This window comes from Cebidichthys violaceus, unplaced genomic scaffold (genome assembly GCF_023349555.1).
Source record: "Cebidichthys violaceus isolate CVI_PGR_0920_01 unplaced genomic scaffold, fCebVio1.0.p SCAF_9, whole genome shotgun sequence".
Lineage (NCBI taxonomy): Eukaryota > Metazoa > Chordata > Actinopteri > Perciformes > Stichaeidae > Cebidichthys > Cebidichthys violaceus.
The window spans coordinates 7,548,372-7,572,406 of NW_027176975.1; the positions used below are offsets into that span (position 1 = coordinate 7,548,372).

At 43.0% G+C, this 24,035-nt stretch overlaps 1 protein-coding gene across 3 annotated transcripts in view; it reads right to left on the reverse strand.

Annotated features, from left to right (window-relative positions):
- emid1 (EMI domain containing 1) overlaps positions 1–24,035 on the reverse strand; it is a 50,462-nt gene that overhangs the window by 6,385 nt on the left and 20,042 nt on the right. For all 3 annotated transcript variants that reach the window (XM_068703302.1, XM_068703303.1, XM_068703301.1), the window contains exons 4-9: positions 5,787–5,876; positions 5,617–5,678; positions 5,393–5,525; positions 4,321–4,365; positions 4,122–4,229; positions 1,743–1,850 (exon numbers count right to left, since the gene is read on the reverse strand). In XM_068703302.1, the coding sequence (XP_068559403.1) occupies positions 1,743–1,850; positions 4,122–4,229; positions 4,321–4,365; positions 5,393–5,525; positions 5,617–5,678; positions 5,787–5,876 (546 nt within the window). The remainder of the gene's footprint in view (positions 1–1,742; positions 1,851–4,121; positions 4,230–4,320; positions 4,366–5,392; positions 5,526–5,616; positions 5,679–5,786; positions 5,877–24,035) is intronic.

Here is a 24,035-nt window from a genome sequence, read left to right on the forward strand (position 1 = left end):
CTTCAACAGGTTGGTAAACTACACTAAAATGTGTTCGAAAGCCCTGTCAGTAGTAGATCTGTGTTTCCTAGTCATTAAAAAAACTTTCCATATCCACTGTGTAACAACACTGACTGGACGTCTTCATCTAACTGAGTCTACAAGAGGAAGAGGGTGGTGAACATGTGAGCCATAGAGGAAGTGTGCGGTCATTGGGTCATTTTATATGGAAACACAGATTCAATCACAGCATGAGACAGGAGACACAGAGAGGAGGAGGAGGAGGAGGAGGAGGAGGAGGAGGAGGAGGAGAGCTGACAGCCAGAAACATCCTCCAGCTGCCAGAACGTTGCACATCGCTAACAGATCTCGACGAGAGGTGACATCCAAAACAGGGCCGCTCTCTCAGTCTATTTCTACTCTCTTCATTTCCTTTAAAGAACGCACTGGCATCTGTGGCTTAACGTGACATAAATAACGTGTGAGCGATGTTTAAACAACAATGCTCCTCCTCACTACTACGTTCTGGCTTCTGGATAGGAGCCCTTTCCTGTTAAGCAGAAGGGAATTCCAACCTCCTGATGCAGACGTAAAAGCCAAATAAACCAGTGTTTTCCGAAGGAAGCTCAACACGGCCCCTACTGTTACTTTGATGTGAACGAAACGGATCGCAGTCTCGGAAATCATCATGCCAACCTCGACGTACCCGCAGCTTTATCCACGCAGGAACCCAGAGTTTACAAATATGTGCGCTGCATTCTTTGTTTTACCACTGAATCCACATTAAAAAACGCAGATGCCTTGACCTTGAAAGAGGCGGAGTGGGCCCCCATCTGTCTCTCACACTTCCCTTCAGCTGTCTGAGCTGCCTACATCTGGAAGTTGTTGAGTGACATCAGTGATGGACAGGTTCTCATCACAGCATGTGAAGTCTGAGTTGATCTCAGACTGCCTCTGCCTTCATTTAATACTCTTTGATTCTCTTCTACTTGGCTGGTAGACAATAAGGAGCGAGAAGCGGTGAGAAGATTACCGTCCTGTCTGTTTCTCATTCTCTTTGTTGCCTTTGTTTATCAGTAGTCCTAAAACTTCTGAAAGCTTTTAGCAGGAGAGAACAAGTCTGTGAGCCTGCTAAAGACACATGAATATCAACAGTTTGCAGTCTGTAAAACCAAACATCACAATGCAGCAGGAGAACAAAGGCTTTGATTTGATTTGTGTACATGCGCTCATGCTGGTTCATGGCAAACTGATTTTGTTACATTGAAATGAAATATACAGCAATAAAAGAGATGATTTAACATATTAAAGTATGTTTACAGGTCTTGAGGAGTACTACTCTATATGAATAAAGTTGCATGAAGCTATTTGGGATGTCCAATGAGTCAGTGTCAGTAGAGCCTGAAGACTACAAGTTTGAAAATAAAAGACGTGTGTGTGGAGGTAGAAAGCAGTTAGTGTACCATTAGCCGCTACTAGCTTAACGCACCCAAATCTCCGACTAAATTGTTGGTGGTCGAGTTGCCTTATGGGTAATGTAGGAACCAAGTTTTGACCAGAAGAATAATGTATGGGGGAAAAAAGTCAATATATTTGGTTCTGCTGCATCCATTTATTAACAAACTGTCTATCAAAGACAATGCTAAATTGGTAAAGTACTCTTTTAAGACTCAACAAATACACTTTTTGTTACTTTTTTCTGTTTTGGTGTGGAATTTGTGTCATGGTAACTGTATGAATATGTTAGTTGTCCAGGGTCTTACTGTGATCTGGTTCTGGGATGTGGGCACCGGCCGGAGCTGGAGGCCCTGGAGGGCCAGGCAGGCCTGGTAGACCCCTCTCTCCTAGGAGTCCTGGTGGACCACGGGGGCCTGAGAGGAGAAATGACAGAAACATCACTGTGGTGACTGACATACTGAATTTTAGAGGTATGTCATAGCAAAATATGATCGTAAAATCTCCTCTGGAGAGGCACAGCAAAACGGCAGAATGGTAATGATAAATGACTCTGGGTGATGTGATGATAGGAGGATAAACTATGACAAAGACCAGAGAGGAAATAGATTAGATAAAGTGCTGAATGATACAACATAATAGTGTCTGGCAGGATATGTGTGTGTGTGTGTGTGTGTGTGTGTGTGTGTGTGTGTGTGTGTGTGAGTGTGAGTGTGTCACTATACATTAAGCATGTATGTGCACATGTGAAGTAAACTGAGCAGCTGTACAGAGGAGAAGTGTATGAACTGGCCAACTTTGTTCCTCTGTAATTAAAAAGAGGAGGAGGGTCTTTAATGGTCCGGTGCTGGGAACTGATTTAGGGACATGGGGAAACTCAAATAAACACCATCAAACTCTGCAAAGTGTTGCTGGCACTGGTTCATAGACAATTAAATGCTCCCTGCATACACACTACTAGCTCTTGGACATATATGTGTGTGTGTGTGTGTGTGTGTGTGTGTGTGTGTGTGTGTGTGTGTGTGTGTGTGTGTGCGTGTGTGTGTGTGCATGTGAGTAAAAGCCTGTAGCTGGTCCGCATGGGCTGGTCCAGAAGTGTCCCTCCTCCTCCCCCAGACATTTTTTGAAGGTGGAAAAAAAAGCACCACCACAAATACATCTGACCTCATTGTTTGGACTCGCCTGAAGTAATGCTGCACCCTAAACACCACCTCCTGCCCTCCGACAGACCCAGACTCATCACCTCTCTGTTTATGTACTGATGCAACTGACAATGACAGCCCACTAATTACTGCTTTGCAAGGTAATGTTATTACAGCTCTGATTTGACACTTCTGTGGGCCATTTTCACTTAGTCTTGGTAAACACTGCAGCATGACCGGCTGTGTTTTGGCTGCACCAGGGAGACTGTAAGCTACAATCTGCAGGGTAGTGGTTCAAATGGCCAATCAAAGTGGCCATTTAGAGTCTATGTGAGACATTGGGTGATACAAATTAAATTGTTCCTGCAGAATAATGGTTCCCTAGAGCAGCCGGGGGATGGTACATCAAAATATAAGTCAAAGTTTGTAGAACAATTTTACTGTAACTTCTCAGGATACATCATAACGTACAATACCACTTCTCCTAACAACACAAGTTCACTTTTCTCCCATCTTTCCAATGACCTCAAAATCATATTTGTCTATATTTTCCATGACATTGGACACATTCCAGTTCTGTGTTTATCTTTCTCTTTAAAATGAAAAAAAAAATCAGCACAATAAGGAAAACAGAGCTTCGGATGCAACTTAAGACATAGCTCTGGCTTTGGGCACTTATGAAGAAATGGAGATAGAAAAAACAATAACACCACAGGCATATGGAAATCATAAGGACCTGGGATTTGTGTATGTATAGATCATGTTCATTTCAGATTGAAGTCACATGGCGCTTCTTGGAAAGTGGGTTTGTAGTTTAACTTTTGCTCTAAATCTCATCTTTACCAAGCAGCAGGCACAGAGCAGGGGTCGTATTTTAGCCTGAGAAGAGAGAGGCACTCCCTTCATGATCCAGAGCAGAGAAACAACAGCCAATAACAAGAGTAGACGTCGTGACAAACCTATACTGCCATTTACTTAGTCATAATTCATGTCACAGCTGCCTGTGGACTTACTTGTTCCCCAACAGGTCATCTATTATTTCTACATACTAACCAGTGAGCTTTGAGTACATAGAGCAGATGTATGACTCTGGTTGGTGAGCAGCAGCACATATTTGTTGGAGTTTATATGTAGTCTGAAAACAAATGATTTTGCTGCCCACTGAAACAGCACTTTTTTTAGAAACATGTGATTTAAAAAGCCAACCAACAAAATGACCAAATTCCAGCAAATTGCCAGCAGGCTGCTGAGACGCTCCAACATTTACCGCTAGAGGGTCTGTGGGTTTGATTGAGTGGTTTAAGAGAAAGACAAACAATCTGAAGCAGCACAACACGGATCGGTCTTTTGTTGGGGATCTTGTTCTATAGACAATAGATTAAGTGGACAGGCAAGTATACAACTGCCCTGCAACAAGCCTTGTCTCTCTCGATGACACACACAAATCATTACAACATGCTTGTTGACAAACTGTGTCAACATCGTGTATGGCAAGGTTCATTTGTTTCTCTCACCTCACAACCGTGAACTCTATTTCTACCTTACCTGCAGGTCCTGAAGATCCCTTCGATCCAGGGGCTCCATATGGGCCCCTTGTCCCAGCCTCCCCCCGAGGCCCACTGGGACCTGGCAGCCCTCGAGACCCTGGCTTCCCTAAGAGGAGGAAACAGTCATGAGTAATCACGAAGCCTTAACTTGTTTTCATCTTAAATGGTTTTACATGGGCTGAAAGCAACGAAGTTACCTTCTCTGCCAGGAAGCCCATCTCTCCCATTTGCACCCTGAGGACCTGTAATGAAAACAGAGATGAGCGGTGTAGCTCTGTGAACAAAATTCTGTCTCAAAACACCTAGAGAAGAGGTTGTGTAAAGTCCAGTGAGGGGTGGGGTGAAACTCTCTAAATTTTGTCTAAGTTATAGAGCAAAAATACTTAATTAGGGCTGATTTAAATTTCGGTTCCAAAATACTAAAGAGTTAATTAAAGAAAAGCAAAATGTTAGGAGTTTTTAAAGGAGTGATTAATTCATTTGGACTCAGCTAATGGCTTTCTGAAAATGATTGATGGTTGAATTCTACAGCAAAAGCGGAAAAAAACCTGTACAAAGTCCTTTCTGTCTCCAGAGGGAGCTGGGGGGTGTCTGACAAAATTACCTCAAGTGATGTCACTTGAGTCGAGAGATCTGAAGGTGTGGAGGTAGAAGAGTAAAGTAGAGTTTACCAGACCTCTGTAGCCAGATCCTCATCTCTGCTTAAGGCTAGCAGCTTGAGCTAAATTAGCGACTAGGTCAAGCGGTGGTCAAGTTGCATTGTGGGTAATGTAGGTGCTAGGTTTTGACAAAGTCTAAAACTACTGAGTGTCTGTTCTATAAACAGTAGTGAATGAGTGAATGAGCATGGACAGCACACATTTCCACGGGGATTAAAGAATTCTGCGAGTTATTTGAAATGTTCTATAATCACATAAAATGCCTTCACATAGTGGTTACAACTGGGTATAACTTCTGGTTAAAACACATTTTAATATCACTTTTTAAAGTTAGTGAACGTTAGTGAACTCTCACAGTGCTGCACTCGACTCCAGGAGAGGAGAGAGAGATTTTCGTGGTCTGAAGTTAAAGGAAATGAGTGCGGTGGAGGAAATAGGATCCGAGCAGAGGTGAGCAGGTAGAGGGCAGAACAAAGAGTTGCTGCTCGCTGAGAAAAGCTGAGAGCTGAGAGTGAATTCTGACTCAATTATCAAAATACCAGACGGAAATATGCTGTATTTTCATTGTTAACTTCAAACATATTCATGCATCACAGCATGATAAACCTACCTGCGGGTCCCTGCTCACCAGGAGCTCCCTGAGCGGGCACAGCCCCCATCAGTGATGAGGCCTCTGGTGCAGTTGCTCCTTTACCCTGAAGGTTGCGATGTGATATGGATGCCGGGGCAGTGTATAACTGGACCTGGTTCAGGAAGACATAAAACAAATCAATATGCTTGATCAATGTATATCTCAGTGATTCAGATAATGTGGCTGGATGAGTATGTCCAAACCTTCGCCTCCAGTGAGCTCAGCCTGTCGGTCAAAGCTGTGATTCGACTGCAGTTGAGACAATCTAAAAAACAAAAAAGTTTTTTTTTTTACCATCAGGAATGAGACACTTAAACATGTAGCATAGCTTTTGCTAATTTGTCGTATAGTCAAAGTAGTAACATGTTCTTACTGGAGAGTGGCTCTCCTGTGCGTGCAGGCGGGCGGCGTAGCGTGGATGGTTTCCTGACGGCCTCTTGAGCTGCAAGCTGGTTCCCTGCATCTGTAACAGAAGATGAAGACACAGAAAAACGTCACCTCTGTGGCTTGGATTCAAATTTATAGCAATTTTTGTACCTTGAAAACATAATCTTCAGATTTGGAGGTTTCTACAATTGCCATTACAATTGCAAGTTGTAAAGCGCTTTGTCCATTGAGGTTGAAAAGCGCTATATAAGTGCAGTCCATTAACCATCATACTGGTGATCAAATGGTGGATATCACAATTCCAAATTCTCACTAAGATCTATTTATTTGTTTGAGGGCCCGATACCTGTCTGTCCACCAAATTAAATGAAAATCAGTTAAACTGTTTTTTGCAACATACTGCTGACATTAAAGCCGAGAGGATTAGTCGATTAATCAAATCATTCTTTAACCAAAAACACCAACGCTTCTCTGGTTTCAGCTTCTCAAATGTGGGGTTTTGCCACTTTTCTCTATTTTACGTCATTGAAAATTGAACATCTTTGGGGTTTGGACTGTTGGTCAGACAAAACAAGACATTTGAAGACGTTCCTTCTGGTTCTGGGAAATTCTAATGGGCATTTTTCACTATTTTCAGAGCTGACAGACAGACAAACGTGAAGCAAATACAATAGAAATTTCTGTTATATTGGAAGATTCTGCAATTCTTTTGTCAAGTGCCAATGCAGGAAGTAGTAATTTCCTTATGCAGAGATCTGGAAACAAGAGTGTGGAGGTCACCAGTCATCCTGTGTGTCTGCTCCTTTATCGAACCCAGCTTTATGGCATGTGCTGGAACCACTCAGCTACCAAGGCGCTCCACAGATGCTTGTTTTTTACTTGTACCGTAACCACAATCTCTCTTTTACTAAAGTGTTTTAGTTGCCTAACCTTAACCATACTGTCGATGCCATGTGCTGAAATTGTAGGAAGAAAAATAAACAGATCGGTTGATGTTTTTTGGGGGCCACAGGTGCCAATGACAGTTGCAATGTGGTGGGCAGTAATGGTCAACAGAAAAACAACTCTATTCTAAAGAATAAGAGACAAGAAAACAGTCCAACTGATCCATCTTCCAAACACCCATTAACAAGCTGCAGGTGTCATGATGTCATGTGTGTTTAATGTTATGTCATCACTCCACTGATGTTTCACTGAGGATCATACCAGAAATCAACTTGTTTCAGTCCGTGGGTTTCTATCGTCCAGCTGAACTTCTCAATATTAGAAAGCCAGAGAGAGCCGACAATAAGAATACAATAAGTTAAGAGTTGTAGACGAGACAGAAATGGAAATCACCAGACAGTTGCTGCTTTTGTCATAGTTACATTTTCAAGAGACAAACATCTTTGCCAAGCTGCTTTCCTTTGGCCTTGTTTCTTTGGAGTATACAATAGCTAAGCCTTTCAGAGAGGGAGTGTAAAGACAAACAATAGTTTCCTTGTGCAGAGAGAATGGGCAGTCTCGGCTCACATTCTGTCTTGCCTTCATTTTATGAAGTGTGGGTGTTTGTGTTGCTGGGTTCTGGATGTTTTGAATGGGCAGACCTTTTAGAAATGCTAGACTGACTCCTTTGTCTGGCCTGGTCTGGCTCTGGTCGGCCCAGGTGCTCCTGATACAAACAACAGGCTGGGTTCAGCACCTCATTAGCTGCCAGGAAGCATGTCTTTGCCATTCAGTGGCCAGCGGCCACGGTCAACGCCAAGTGCTACACTAAAAGAAGCCACGAAGCAGCACCTGCAATATTCTTCTTCTTCAACAGCCTCCCTTATTGTACCAATCAGATGTTATGATCTATCTCTATCCAGAGGAAAGAGAAGTAGAGAGCTTATTGTCAAGATGGAAAATAAACATTTGGGAACTTAAGACAGGAAAACATAACGGGATTACCCAAAGAGGGGGGAGAGAGAGGGCAAAGGAGGAGTATGAAAAGTACACAGAACACATGGTTTAGGGTAAAGTGAGACCGCTTCAATAATTCCCCCTCCTCAACCTCTGCACTCATGATTTCACTGTTTTGGGTTTTGGGTATTTCTCACAGGATTACAAGTGTAGATGGATTTAAACCATGTAAGAGCTGAGACTGACATGTTATGGCATGCGATCTAGATTGTAGAAAACTGTCCTTCATATTAATAACAATGTACTTGGAGAACACACATGGATCTGCTCTTCACTCGTCTGCAGTGCACTTCAGTCCACATGAGGACGACTGCAGAGACTCCAGAGACAGCAGAGTCTCTGGAGGTCAACTCCAGCCATCTACTTGGAGGTCAACTCAAGTAGATGGCTGCATTCCATTACAAAGAGGGCTCTGGATGGGAAATCTAGCTCTCACCCCTAAAGGCATCACTACTCCCTTTAGAGTAAAGCACGTTCCCCTCACCCACACTCCTGCTATTGTATGAAGCATGAACCCAGCTTTGGCACAGGCACAGTGGTCTCCCACACACACCTCTTACACACACTCTCTCTCTGTCTGTCTTGCAACAACAAAATTTGAAATCCTGCAAGATCCCTCTTTTCCTCTGCATGAGAGTCTGTTAACTAAGCTGTGTGTGTGTGTGTGTGTGTGTGTGTGTGTGTGTGTGTGTGTGTGTGTGTGTGTGTGTGTGTGTGCATGCAGGCTGCATTCAATGCCTGGAGAAAGAGGACGCAACTTGGACAACAATACCATCATTACAGTTAATGAATGCCCCCCCCGATCGACGTGGTTCATCGTATCCACTCTTTGTTCTCAGTGGGCTGATTGCCCTGGTGGGGGGGGGGGGGGGGGGGGGGGGGGGGGGCGGTCGGTCAAAGAAATGTGTGAATGTATTTGACCTTTTGCCCCCATGTTGCACTGGTCCCTAATCAGCAGCTGAGTCAGAGCTCTGCAGTAGAGAAATAAACCCGCAGAGAGTTCAGCAGGCCAGAGGCCGTCCTGACATCAGCTCTGTCTATTGCGCACACACGCTCACACACACACACACACACACACACAGTTTAGTCATTTGTTTACTAACACTCTTTGAATAATCTTTCTCCCTGCTGGCGCAATAATCTCATAGGGAAAGGAGAAAGATATGAGCGAAGGTCACATGGAGACGGATATCTTTTCCTATTACATAATGACATTTAATAATTTGTGTATTCAGGCATTTATGCTATGAATGTCCATGCTCAAGTACATGATAATATGCACTTCATATTGTGCATAAAGGTATTTTGTAGCAAGAGGACGTGAAGCCTCTAAAAAGCAAATTACATTTCACAGAACACTTATCTAGACTGAATTTATCTAAATTAAAGTCTATCATGGAGCTCTGAAGCCATCCAAAAGCCAAAGTGAGCTCTTACAACACACAGTCTTTCTATGCGTGTAGTTGGGGGCTGAGGTTAGAAAGGCCGATGAAATCATCCGTTGAAATCTGAGCAATATGTCTGCCACACACGTGGCCCCGTGGGCCTCAGATCAAACCCGGACACGAGTTTCTCTGCTGGGTTTCCTCAGCTTCACTTAAATATTCATGGTATAACTCATTAACACTGCGCTGTCTGTTCAGATTTGGGAACAGAGGGGAACATTTTCGACTTGGATTCAACAAAAGCATTAACAACCTGCTCTCTTACTATTATACTATTATATTATCATTATGGGAGATTTATTCCAAAGTTGTTATAATTGGCCCTTTAAGACCCACTTGGAGCTTTGGTGGTGCCACCAGGGTGAGAGCCAAGGGAACGGTGACCAGGACTGCAGCTGCACCTCTCGCTCTACAAACTGAGGTGTGTGCGCTTGTGCTCTTGTGTATGGCTGTGTATGCATGTGTGTGTGTGTGTGTGTGTGTGTGTGTGTGTGTGTGAGAGACAAAAAAGTGCAAGGGTGACAAACACACACAGACACACACACACACACATACACACACACACACACAGGCTGTATTATTAATGGGCCAAGGTCATTCCTTCAGTGATACTTTCCCAGTGAAAATAAACCAGCGCTCTCATGCTAAGAGCCCAGTTAGCCCTGCCAACCAGAACCCTTAAACACACATCTCACACTCAGCTGAACCGACTGCCTGATCCTCGAAGCTCGTCACCTACTGAGGTTTATTTTTCTTCTGCAGAAAGAATCAGCAGCTTGCACACAGACAGGCCTTCAGGAGCTTCATCAATGTACAATGGAGACTTTGGTTGTCCTCTCATATTGTCCGCAGCAGATGGTGGACAAATGTATAATATCACAGTGTGTCTGTACTGTTTTCTTTAGTCTATCTGAGTTATCTCAAAGTTTAAAGTTCCTATAGAGAGATGCAGCACAGGGGCCTGGCAGCAGCTGTGAACGCAAACATCAAAACACACACACACACACACACACACACACACACACACACACACACACACACACACACACACACACACACACACACAGAGAGAGCAAGCAGATACAGCAGAGTACAAGGTCCTGATCCATCTCTGTCTGGTCAATTAGCTGAGCTCAGCGCTGCAGCATCATTAGTGACCAGATCCTGACAGCCAACCAGGGAAGGCATTTGTCTCTTTCTCTGCACCGTCTCGGACACACACACACACACACACACACACACACACACACACACACACACACACAAACACACGCGTGCTGAAAAGAAGGATTCTCAGAACATATGTTTGCTGAGCCAGGAATTTCTTTTGTCTATTTTTTTATGCAAAATAGACAAATAAAGGTGACTCATATGAAACCCAATTATTGTGCATTTTAAAAGTTACTTTTGTACGTTGTTGTATGTATAAATATTGTTAATAAGTATAAATAAGGCAACTCAAAAATAGGTAGGAGACGAATGACATTCTCTTTTTTGCAGACCTTACATTATGTTAAGTACTGACGTCAGGAGACTACAGTCTTTAGGGTAGTGGATATAATAGTTAAGACAATAAATGTGTTTTTTTTTTTTGGAAAGGAAGGTTCTCAATGTGTAAATTATTAGGCTGAGGCTACTAAAACCCAGGCGAGAATCAACAATTGTTATATCAGGCTGGCTGGTCAGAAGTAGAAGAGCACAACATTCAGTTCATTCCACCTGCGTCAGCTGTTTTTCCACTGCGAGCAAAGTGCATCTCACACATATGTTTGACCCTGATCCTGAGACGCGCGCCAATACTGCCCCAATTAATTAAGCAGATCCGGTATCGTGATGAGACCATGACGTGATAGACCCACAATAATTATTATTTCTTTGTCTATGTCATTATTTGAAGTCATGGCACGCTGCCGAATAGTCCAGCAATCACTGTCCTGCTGAAAATTGTTCCAATGAGTTCCTCGCAAAGAGCTATACAGATTTTAGATTTGGTCAACATGAGCACCGGTATATTAGAGCTAATTAACCGGTATCGGGTAGATGGTATTGGGAGGGAAAAGATGGATACTGCAACCTTTTCTCAGATGGTCGACTCAAATCAATCACAGCCGGTAATAGAGCGTAAGCAGACCCATCAGCAGCTTCCTCCTCCCACATAGCTGATGGGTCTCAGTCTGGCCATCAGGGCTCGGTGCTCAGCACAGCGCAAAGCCGCATCTGAACCACCGTGTTTACTGTGCTTTCCCAGGTTCGCTGCTTTCTTTTATTAGGTGACTGACTCAAAGGGTGGGACACACTTCATCATTTCCTTCCTTTGGAATTGCCTCTCTGCCTCCAAAACCTCTCAGCCTCAGAACGGAGCGGCCCACACACTGGACAGGTTCAACTGTAATTACAGAGTAGGAAGGGCAGGCCTGCCACAACAATTGGTCAGATAATTGATCCCAGAGAAAAAGAGAAGCTGAGCGAGACTGAATCCTCACCGTCACACTGTGTTTAAGTTGAAAACAAATGCTGGTCTACATCTGCTCTGGTTTACAAGTCTAGGTGGGGTGTTGCAAAGACCTGCTGCAAATGAAACCAAGCTTTAGCCTCCAGGACCCTGAAGTGAGAGTGTGCAGGGTCAGAGAGGTTCTCACCTCGTGCACACACACACATCTCACCTCATCAATCAGCACAGACACGTAACCCAAGGCAGCGTAGTGCAGCACACACTCGCCACGACACCCTAACCACAACCTCCACAGAGCTAGACCTCCGTCAGTCTCTACCCACTGGGAAAATACTTAATTACATGAAGTCTGGTTACTGCACCTGAGGAGATGATTTATGTACTTCAGCTTTTTGGAATTTGTGGTAAAGTCAGTAATTTTAAGTTTTTATTGAAGTCGAAGGGAATTACATCTCTTTCATTGAGTATGAATATAGTCTGCTTTTAGTTTGTGACATTTACAGTTAGTACTATACTTTAACTAAACTAATTGTTTACAACAATTACCATTGTTGTAATTCAGACAAAAAGATCAGATGCCTCTTTTAGCTGTTGACTTGAGATTTTTAAAAGCATGTGGGTACAGATATTCCTACCAATATCAGGCATGGTGCACAAACACATACACACAAACAGAAGTAAATGCTGCCGAGGCCCGTTCAGTGTGTTCAGTTTGGCTCCGCCGATTCTCACATCAGCCCTTTCAGCTCTTCCAGTCCATCCAGATGTGCTTGCACACACAACCTCTAATCTTTCACAGGAAGGAGGCGGGTCTCCTGCCTCTCCTCCCGCCTCGCCGTCTCATACAGGGATGTCTTTACCTCACCTTCCCTCTCACTCACTCTCCCCGTCTCACTCACTCTCTCTGTTTTTCCAGCACATGCCTGTATTGATGCTTATGGCAGTGACGGGGTGTGCATCTGCCCCTCCCGCCCCCTCCACAGCAGGCAGTGGTGTGTAATTACAGTGCAGCGCCGGGCTGAATGGTCTGACTGGCGGGGTGACTGTGGTCTGCTGACAGAGGTGTTTGTCCGGCCTAAAGACATATGCTCTCACTGGCATTCTGGGACAGGAGACTGGCCTCACTGGGCATACAGCTGTGAGATAGACCTCTCTGTACAGGATGCAGCACTCACCTTCCATAACCTCCCTCCCATCAGGCTTCTTGCTTATTGTATTTTCCAAAAGGTTTCATCATGAGAGACCCACCACAACTATCTCACCCACAGAGGTTTGGTCCAGACTGTGGCAAATACCTGCAAGGCACTCAAAAAAATACTGATTACAGGAACCTTGGGCTTTGTTTCACAATCGCTCACCACCTTTGCCTCTAATTACTAAGCAGAGCAGGCTTGCCTCCACTGTTTGTTAACCACTTATTTTGTGGTGTAGAAGTGTGGTGGTGTTCTTTGTGTCCGCAACAGCAGGAGAGGCAGCTTGTGTTCAAAGATAGAGATCCACAAAACATAAAGAGAATCTGGTGTTTACACAAACTTGAGAGAATAAAAAAAAAACATAATTTTAAGTGAATTTAAAAATGGAATAAATCTAATTTGCTGTTGTCTCAGTGGTATCCAAAAGCAACAAAAAAAATGGACATATGGCAAAATGGAAACAATTTGTGTGGTGCCAATGAAAGCAAACAATGCTGTGGTCAGTGTAAAGTGGCTAAAATCAGTGGTGGGCACATCTGTCAAATTGCAGGAGGCTGATTTGAGACAGTATGTGGTTGGGACAAGCTGCACTACAAATCCACCCGCCACTCTTTAAACGTTTCCTCCACTTGAAAGCAGCAGATGTCTAATAAAAGCGAACAGTAGAGGCTGACGGTCCAGCTCACACCCTTCACTTTTATTAAGAGAGACGCAATAACACAGAAGCCCCAATGGAACCGGGTTCCTCCCTCGTGACCCTGGTTGACCCAAATTAAAGCTGCTTTGTAAACTTTTCCTTGGCGACACTCTCCCTTTCAGTGACCTCGGTTGGCATCTTATCCAGTGATGTGCAATCCCATCTCTGTCTCTCCTGTGGTCACCAAGGAAACCAGTGAAAACAGGACTCAAGGACCGACTGAATGAAACCACACACTTCTCTGCTGTTGCTTTAGTGTAGCAGGGAGGGGTCCGTCTTGTCTGTGACCTCTCCATATAAAACACTCCCTACACGCTGCAGTAATTAAACCCTACTCTTCTCAGCCAAAAACACTGCCGCAAGTGGCCGACAAACAAAAGCCAAAAAACAACCAGGACCAGAATTAGACCTCCACACACACGCATGTAATGTAACACATTAAGTGCAAGTTATTGCTGTTGACTTGCATGCTGCACTGAGCTTTTGAACAGCGTGCACTTTATAAGCCTTTGTGACTGAAATAAGTAAAAACCACATCAACATTATGTGCAGCTGGTTTCCCTTTAAAAGATAATTCTGCTTCATTACAACTCGGGTCTTACAGTATTTGATCAACGTGCATATTGGCTTTGACATGTGCTCACCAAAGTAATTGCTGTAATCTGAGAGCACGGCATCATTGCTACAATAAAGTCTAATGGCGCAAGAAACACAAGCAGAGACACTTTATTTGAAGGTAAAAATAAAAGCAGAGCAACCAAAGTTTCAGTAAAAATCCCTGATCAAGACTCAACAGGAACAACCCTCGAGTAGTACAGCAGGTCACAGCCGGGTAATAATTTCACCATTTGTCATAATATTCCAAATAAATCACAGGCTTTTTGTTTGTTAAAAATAGGCTATATATAATCATAAGACTGCTCGTTCTTCTTCTTTTGTTCAGCTACTAGCTTGAAGTCAGCACAAGGTAATTACAGATAGGAGAGATGTCCAAATCTACGTAAATAAGACCAGTGTTGAGGAAGCTACAGAACCAGTGTAACATGTCCCGGACCAAAATCTCCACTGAATGCGCCATCAATACAGCAAACTAGCCGACCTCTCAAATGTGTAAAAGTAATGCAGCATTACTGGGATCAGTAAGCGTAATGTAATCGCTGAATCTCAAAATGTAATCGCTGAATTGTTACAATTTTTTTTTTTACTGCAACTTGTTTTGAAGTAAAGCATAACTGGAAGACCATAAATATCCAAACAATAGCTTGACTAAACAATATGAACATGTTGACTCGACTAACTGCAATAGGAACAGCAGTGGAGACGTTTACACACTGCTGCTCTCTGCAAAAACACACAGCTGAATTCCCGGCCAGTAGACCCATTACTCTGACCCTGCTCATTACCATACAGAGGTTGACAAGCACTCCAGCTCTCTGCCCACATCTGCAGCCAAGCAGAGCACAGCCCAGGCCTCAAACCTTCAGCTAAACATCCTGCCCCATGTCCTCTGCTACACACACTCAGCGCTGGGTGAGTAAATCCTTTGCCCTGAGTGTTTGAAGGACACGTCCAGTCAAACACAGTTTATTTGTTAAGGTTGGTCTGAACGCTCACTCATTACGGCTTAGAGGCCTGTTGCTACACCATCCAAGTGTAATTTCCCTCCTGTGGTATGATTAGTGTGCGAGTACACATGAGAGCAAGTCTTGTTAAGAAAAAGGTTTCAATAACCTACATTTTTCCTTAACCACCCATGTAAACAATAAAAACAATCGTGTCCCCTCTGACAACCGTGCAGCAGGATCCATGACAACACAAACACAAAAAAGCTCCAGTTGAACACATTGACTGTATGATAGTGACGGCACTCGTCCATCCAGAGCCAAGACATGATTACCTGATTGTACCCATTCCAACTTGCTTTAGGACGATATTCTGCTTCAATAGCAAACCATAAACGCGCCTCTGTCTGCAGGAATATAAATGAACTGAGAGCAGAGGACGTGTGGTAAGAAGTACGCCAAATCTTTCCTCACTATTGTTTAAATTCTCCTCATGATTCAGCTTCTCTCAGAGAGCAATGTCCATTTCCTCCACCATAACAAATCATTTGATTTGTCAGTTGCCTTTGGGACATCTCATATAACACTCTAATCTCCATTTTGCCTTCATAAGTTTGGATCATTTTACTGTGGAGGTATTTCGGCCTCGCTCGGAGGTTTGTCAGGGTGAAAAATGTTAGATCTAAAATGCTGACATAGCTAAAGACCACTGTTTCAACACATACTTTTAAATAGGACAGAGGCAAGGAGTCGGTGGGAAGAATTTTTATTTGCAACATCTTCTCATCAGATATTCCCCAAGTCATTGTAAATATGCATGACTGCCAATATAAACAGTCTGTAGAAACAAACGGTTGAGTAAAAAAAACACTGAGTTTCAAGAATGACGCATTTATTGTCATTTTAACTGGTGTTCAAATGAAAGAACTGCATTGTGTCATATGACAGACTATAATGGGATTTTAAACGGTTTCATAAACTTACTGGAGAGTTGAACCATATAAACCTTTAACGCTAGAAAGACCATGAAACCCACCAAAATGTAAGCCCTCAGTATGCTTCAAACAAGGTATTCAGTGCTTGTCGGATCTGAAACCCCAACACCTACAGGACACTATGTCGTGCATCACATTTTGCAAGCATTACCATTAGCCCAACTATTACATAATCGCCTGATGCCTGATCATTTTGCAAAATCGTTAAGATTCCACAATCAAGACAATTTAAAGCCAACGTTTCGAATATGGCAGCAAATAAAATGTGAATTAGGTGTGTTCCCATCAGCTGTGTAATTAAAGTATCCACCTGATCTCAAGGTTCCAACGTCAAGAAAAAACAGGTTCTTCTCTTTAAGCTCATATGAGACAATATTTGATGCTTTCTGAAGCAACGAGATGACAGAGAGGAGCTTATGGCGCCTCTCTTGATTTGAAGCAGAGGAACTCCACTACGGGTGCAGCAGTGCCTTGACAACTCTGGGAAAAGTTGTGCTGGAGTTTTCATGTCGTTTTCATCCAGCGTATCAAATAAAACAATTTGAATAAAAATTAAAAAGCATGGAGTTATGAGAGTAGCGTGTCTCATTTAACAAATAGCGTATGCATAGTGCAAGAGCAGCAAGTGTCTGGTCGAGAGAGAGACAGAGAGAGTGAGTATCAGTATCTTTGTTTACAAGAAAACTCCACCCCACACCTTTAACGCCGCAATGGCGACTAGTTTGCTTTGAGTATACTGAGCCCTTTATGGTTCATAGGTTCGTGCAACATATCAGTACAGAGACACTGTAGCATATCTGCACTCTGGAGTATTCAGAGTTCATAATAGGTTCCCTGACAGCAGATACGTTCATGCATGAAAGGAAAGCAGACATGGAAGTCTGGCTGATAAAAGCACAGTCGGCCGTGTGTGTGTGTCCGACATGCTGTATGTTTGAAGAAGTCCTTTGTTGTGGGCCCTGGCTGAGTCACATACAGTCTATTACTGTAGACACAGGCCTGACTCAACAGCAGGGTCTCAAAGCCCCTGATTCAGACGGCTCATATTCGCTCCTCAAATAAAAACTTCACTGAGGCAGCTCCCAGGAACACTCTCAGGTAAGAGAGCAGAAGGAATCAGAAGGCAGACATCAGATGATTTTAAATCAACCTACTTATGCTCCATCGCTCTATTACATACCAACGGTCACATATGGGTAAGCTCTCAAAACGGTGGCACAGAGCCAGGACCAACACCGCTCCCTCCACACTCCAGGTTCAGTGTAAGATCGATGAGTCTGCTGCACACTGCTCCCTGATTGTCTTCAGCATCAACTCAACGCCAAATCTGAGCATCACTCTTTACATCATTATACATTTCTGTGGAACCGTGCACCTGTTAAAACATACACGCGGGACTGACCATGATATTGTGCATCTGTGACATGAATAACACAGCCATCCACCTGATACTACTGCATCACTCCTCTCAGTGCGCTGACAGACGGGGCCTCCACACTTCTCGTGGACACATTTAATCCTGCTGCTGCACAAAATGAAACTATAATTAAAGGCAGCAGATTCTAGCGCTCGGCCTTCTCCTTCAAGGATCCAAAAAGAAATCTGTTCTGATGAGTGTTGCTATGATCAAACCGGATGGTGATCGGCTGCTGTTGATTTCTGGGTTACAGATGTTTATAAAACAGCTTGAAGTTCCAGACTGACAAATGAAAAGGCCGTTATTTAATTACTGCGGAAACAGAGATTAACTTCAGACGTAATGTGAACGAGCCAACATTTCTGTAATGTCTTAACTTCGCCTATAAGCATTTAGCTTGTATTGTCAGGATTTGCAATAAGGCTGGGTTCTAATGCAATAACATTATCATTTATCTTTTTCAGTGGTATGTTTTTTAACAAAATTCTGCAGTCCAAATGAATGATTCTGAGCTCTAAACTAACAAATGAACAATTGATGGTTTTTGGAAACAGCGGGATCATCCTTAATTGGATTATTCTCTGTGCGATGATGCAAACATCATGAGATCATCTTGATATCGTGAAAAATTATAGGAAGAAAGTGTCATTGTTACGTGTTACTGTCTGTATATTGATAAATCGGAAAAATAGTCTTTGACTAAATCATTAAATCGCAGAATATTTTTTTGTTTTGCCAAGCTTCAATTTGAAAGCAGCTTCCACTTTACTCTAAACTCTTTTTTTTTTTTTTTTAGACCAGTGCACTCTCGGCCTTGGCACAGACATTTAGGCTCTTTGTCTTTGGAGCTTTTTGCTGCTTTGAAAACTCACATAAGCCTGAAGTATCAAAGAGCTGATTGCCAAACCTCTTTTTATTATGCTGCTAATTAGCATTAAACCTAATATGACCTTGTCTACTGGCAGCGTTAGCAAAGATTTCTGAGGTTTTAGAGTATTTTGTCTAACCCCTGTATGCATGCATGCAGAATTAGCATACATGTAGATATGCGCGCACACACACACACACACACACACACACACACACACACACACACACACACACACACACACACACACACACACACACACACACACACACACACACACACACACACACACCTGCACGTATATTCACAGAGAGTGAGTGGAGTAAAGGACTGTGTGAAGCTGAGCTCCTCTCAGTCTAATCCCTGAGTGAATGGTGTGCTGTGTGCCAGGCATTCCTCTGTGTCTTTCTAAGGCTTTTTGGGGATTAGACCCCACTTACTTCCAGGGGCCGCAGGGTGGGATCAAAGCTGATTGGGCTTTTTGGGTTCAGGGTGATAGTGTGTGGAACAGTGAGACTCTACTCAGGTAGACTCGCATGGGGAGGCATCGGAGAACCCGACACCAGGGCCGAGACATGAGTCGCAGACACAAGTCACACACACCTGGTGGGGGTCAAACCTGCGTTAATCCGGCACAACGCTAACCGGCACTGTGCTGAGTGATGGCTGGCCTGCAGGAGGTAAGGCTTTAAGTCCGGCAATAATCCAAGTATGTCAGACCTGGGCTCGCTCAGGTTACACAAACACAAATCACAAACGAGGCAGATTTTAATCTTGACTCTCATACAGTTTACACAGTATAAGGAGCCTTTGACGATGGAGACAGAAATTAAGATGTATGTGGAAGACTATGCAACAATCTGGATTTCATTCTCCTGATCACTTGCACTGCACCGTAGGTTTTACACCGGCTAAACTTAAATCCAGTAAAACAGAAGACAGACATAACAAACATGACGACTGATATGTAGTGACCTCAGAACACTTCAACAGATCCATGCAGCGTCTGACTTTTAACCCGGCAGGAAAAAAAATTGGTTTCTTTCATCTATTTAAGACAACTTGGAGGAAGTGGACACTACGATGTGTAAAGTATTTGAGTTACCAAAACAGCCCACAGCAAGACAAATACACAGAGATGGATAAGAGCTCTGGTCTTCTGTCAGAGATAGAACAGCAGGATTAACAAGGCTAACATGGCGAGTCCCTCTGGGCACACTGAAAATAAACAGAGTAAATCCTCAAATATACTCAAATATTGACAGGAAGTTATGTGGTGTGCAGTGTTCAGGGAGAAAGCCCACACCAAGAGCAGACACACAGTGCATGCAGTGGGTGGCACTAATGACTGGATGCAGGAATTTCAAAGGCTAATCCATGCATAGCCAGAGCTATCAGCATCATCTCAATCCTGAAGACAAACACTTTGGAAAATAAACAAAATGACCTTCAGAGGATTTCAGCACCCTGCAGATAAGCATAATCATGACAGGCACGAACTAGCAAACAAAAAACAAAGTTGATTATGTGTGCACGCCACACTGCTCTTCTCTTCATTTCATCAGATGGGAGATGATTACTCACGAAGGCCCTATATGAGCCTCATGTGTCTTTTTGCATCTGCATGTTCTATCTCTGTTGTCTGGATTAACACCAAACCCCCGACACCCGAACCCAGCGACGACACCTCGAGTCTGGCCAGTGTTACTCCAACATGTGGTTCTGTCTCATGTCCGCTTCCTCTGGCAGATGGAAACCCTCAAGCATGTGGGGGTATGTTTGTGTTTTGCACCATTGGAGATAAGTATGCATGCTCTGTGCGCTCTACAAAGGGAAGATAAGCTGAAGAGGGGCAGTGCAGAGCTGAGCAGTGCAGAGGACGAAAATACAGACACAGGGGGATAGCGGCTGTTTTTTTATTTTACAACACAGTCTCCTGGAGGGTGTGTGCATGGGAGCAAAAGAAAAGAAAAGAAGGAAAAGAAAGAAAAGGAAGAGCCGTTTGTTGTCACACCTGTGTGTGTGAATCATGTTAAGGAGGAATTACTGGCACAACTTCACATACTTCCTAGTTACATGCAGAAGGGAAATGGTGTGAAGAGGTCAAAACCCTGTGTTTCTTTCAATAGGTTCATCATGCAACATTTTGAATAGGAGGAGAATGAAAAAAAAAAGTAAATATGCATTTGGTCCGTAAAGTGCATCTATTTGGGAGGTATCCGAGCTGATATAGAGGAGGTGTTTTCCTATAAAGTGTCTCTCATGTATGTCATACTATAAAACAGACTTATTGAAAGCTAAACGTTTACATACTTCAAGAGTTGCTGGAATCTCATGTGAATTATGTTTTCATTTAAAAATCTAAAACATGTAAATAATCAAATTGGCATTAACAAACTTAAAGCACTGCTGCAATTCTTTTGGTTTGAAATTGAAAATGAAATTGTCATGCATCGTGTATCAATAAAAATCATACATCTTTTTCAAACCAACAAATTTTCATACCAGACATAAACAAAAAGACTCTACTCCATATATTACTGTAATAAATACAGTAAATTCATATAATAGTTTTATAAAAAAACTAATATATGAAGTTTTGGGAGAAAGATCTCACTGATGCACTCTTTCTTCTTAAAAGTTATTTCATGTCCAACTCTTTCTCTGGATTTGCCAAGGCAGAGATGCAAGGTGATGGAGAGCTCCGGTATTAATCCGACATCCATTCAGGCTAAATACTGTGACAGAGGAACTCTCCCACAGTTTGCAGGCACACTGCAATTTACTGCCTCTGCTACGGATCACTCAGAGAGAGAAATGAGAAAACTGCTGGGAAAAAATTAAAAAGGAGTGAAGATAAAAGAGAAGAAGAAAATAGGAGCTAGAGGGAGGAAGATGGGACACTTCTATTCACAGTGTTTTCACACACATCAGAATGAGGGTCTTATCTCTGAAAAGCACTTGAACACAACATGCCCACAGACAGAGCTGACTGTGGGAAGACATGCAAACGAGGATGAAAGCACACACACATACAGAGGAGAGGCTCCCATGCAGGGGAGTGCGAGCAGATTACAGGATCAGAGGAAACACAGATCAAAACGTAGCAGTACCATCACTGCCTTTACAGAAACAACAGCCCAAACGAGAAGCGAACAGCGCCGAGGCATCCATCATGTCGCTCCCGTCAGCTAATAAAACAGACTGTGTGATCACAGTTTCAGGTCAACAGGGGTCGGATGACCACGCGGGGCTCCAGCAGGGGCTGACGTGGTGGATGCTGCTCTTATCTCAGCACCGCATTACAAAGGAACACAAGCTCCTCTTCAAACTCCTCCCTGCTGGCATTCACAAAGTTTTACAACAACAGCCTTCCCTCAAACCCACGCTGTGAGAAACTGCTGATTGAGGAGAAGAACAAACCTCAAGACAAACCAGTAGACTCTTTAGTAACATCTATCTGCAATGTAGTAGGGCTGCAAATTCAATAGTAAAAAGAAAAAGCCCAAGCTGACATTTTCACATTGTTTGTTTTGTCTGATCAACAGTCAAAAACTCAAAGTTATTCACTTTACTGTGATAAAAACCCACAAATATTCACATGTGAGAAACTGGAAATAGTGATCTTTTGACATTTTGGCTTCAATCAATCAAAATTGTTAATTTCGATCGCTCAAGTCTGATATTACAGAGAAAATAATTCATAATCTTTCAAATGGTTGTTTCAAAACTCAAAGATATTCAATGTATGATTCTATAAAACAAAGAAAAGCAGCAAATCCTCATATTTGAGAAGCTGTAACCAGAGCATGATTGGAACCTTCATTTGATACATGATGAAACAGATTGATTGGAGGTATTTAATAACCTGTACCAGCTCACAGGTGAGACACATTTAAAAAGTCTTGAATACGACTTAAAGGATGTGAAGTTGTTGAAAGCATCACTGAACCGCATGTAGACTGAATAAAATGATTCATTTGATTATGATTCATGTGCAATTATATTGTTTGCCTTTTTAATTACATGCAGCAATCATCAGCACAGTATTAACCATCACATGAACAGCATTTGTTACATCAGCAACTATCTCATCATTAAAGCAGTGTAAAAGTAATTTAGAGATGAGTGGTCATATTTAGTCAGTGAGGTCAAGATAAAGATTCATTGTCCAGTTTAAGAAAGAGGAGAAGTCACACTAGGTCTGCCAGAGTACGAGGTCTTTTGGGGTCTAAATCATGTACAGACGAGCCCCCCCCCCCCATGGTCGGTGTGGTGTAGATTATCCGAGTGGTCTCGGTCACAGCAGCCGTGGCGACGTGCCGAGCTCCCAGCTCCAGAGATTAACGCTCCTCCGTCAGAGGGAGCGAACACATACAAACTGAGGTAAAACATCTGGCCCATCTCAGCTAAATATGTCTCCCGTGTGTGTCTGTCTAGCATGTACATGTATGTGTGTGTGTGTTTGCAGTGTGTGCCTGTCTAGCATGTAGCATGTGTGTGTGTGTGTGTGTGTGTGTGTGTGTGTGTTTTCCAAACATGTGTGTATCCTGTCTGTCCTCCCCTCTTCATCGCTGATATCAGGCGGTGTGAGTTGTGCTCTGGAGCAGACCTGGAGGTCTTGGCTGACAGTGACCTCACCTCTCCAGGCATTTGGTGCTGCAGTAAAAAAATGGATGGATGTGTCCCGCTGGCTGACTCCAAGCCCAAAAAATGGACAGTATATTAAGGTATGACACACTGGAAGATAAGGAGAGAGTGCTTGCGCTACTTCACAGTAGTAGAACACAGACAGGTTAAAGTACAGAGTGGCTGCTTATTAAGGATTTCAAGATGCAGCGGTCAGCCAAAAACCATCAGCGGCACCTCTCATGAGCTCTTAATCCTCTTACTCACCCCCCATCCTCTGCTATTCAACACGTTTTAATTGATTCATAAAAGTCACTATTAAGAGATTAAGTTTCAACATCCACACACCAAACATGAAAGCTAATTGGTGACTTAATGGGCTGTTTCTGTTTTATCTGCAGACTGTTAAACTACTTATGAAAGCTGTAAAAAACAAAAGTGACAATTTACGGCAAACCAACCCTTAAAACTCATTATACACCCATCTACATTAAACTATTCACCAGACCACTTTACATAAATAGAAAAAGTATTTCAGTTTAAAGCTTCAGAATAACACATGACATCACTCGGCAGTGAGATGATCAGGCTCCACACAAGTGGAAATTAAAGCAGTTTTATACTGTTTTAGCACTCAAGTCCTCCTCCCTGTTTCTGTGAGAGGGTGAAAAACTCAACAAGTGCAAAGGGTTATCATAATTCATACATGAGATCATGAGATAAAACCGTCGAGCCTAAGGGCTGATTTCATAGCGACAAAGTATCTTGTATCTGTGCACCGGCTGAGTCATGCAGACTACACTTCTGTGTCTCCCAGTGCATCCACTGAGCTTATTTACACGGTGGTCATATGATAGCGAGATAGGTAAATAATATTTAGTCTTTTTAGACTTTTAAAGGGTCCAACAAGTCCTCAAAACAAAACAAAATATGTTTTGTCCTTTCCAACAACACACAATCCAATGCTGTCATTCTTCTTGTGAGGAAAGTCAAAAAGGGGTCAGTCCATCCAAATGGCAAACTTTGATTTGCAACA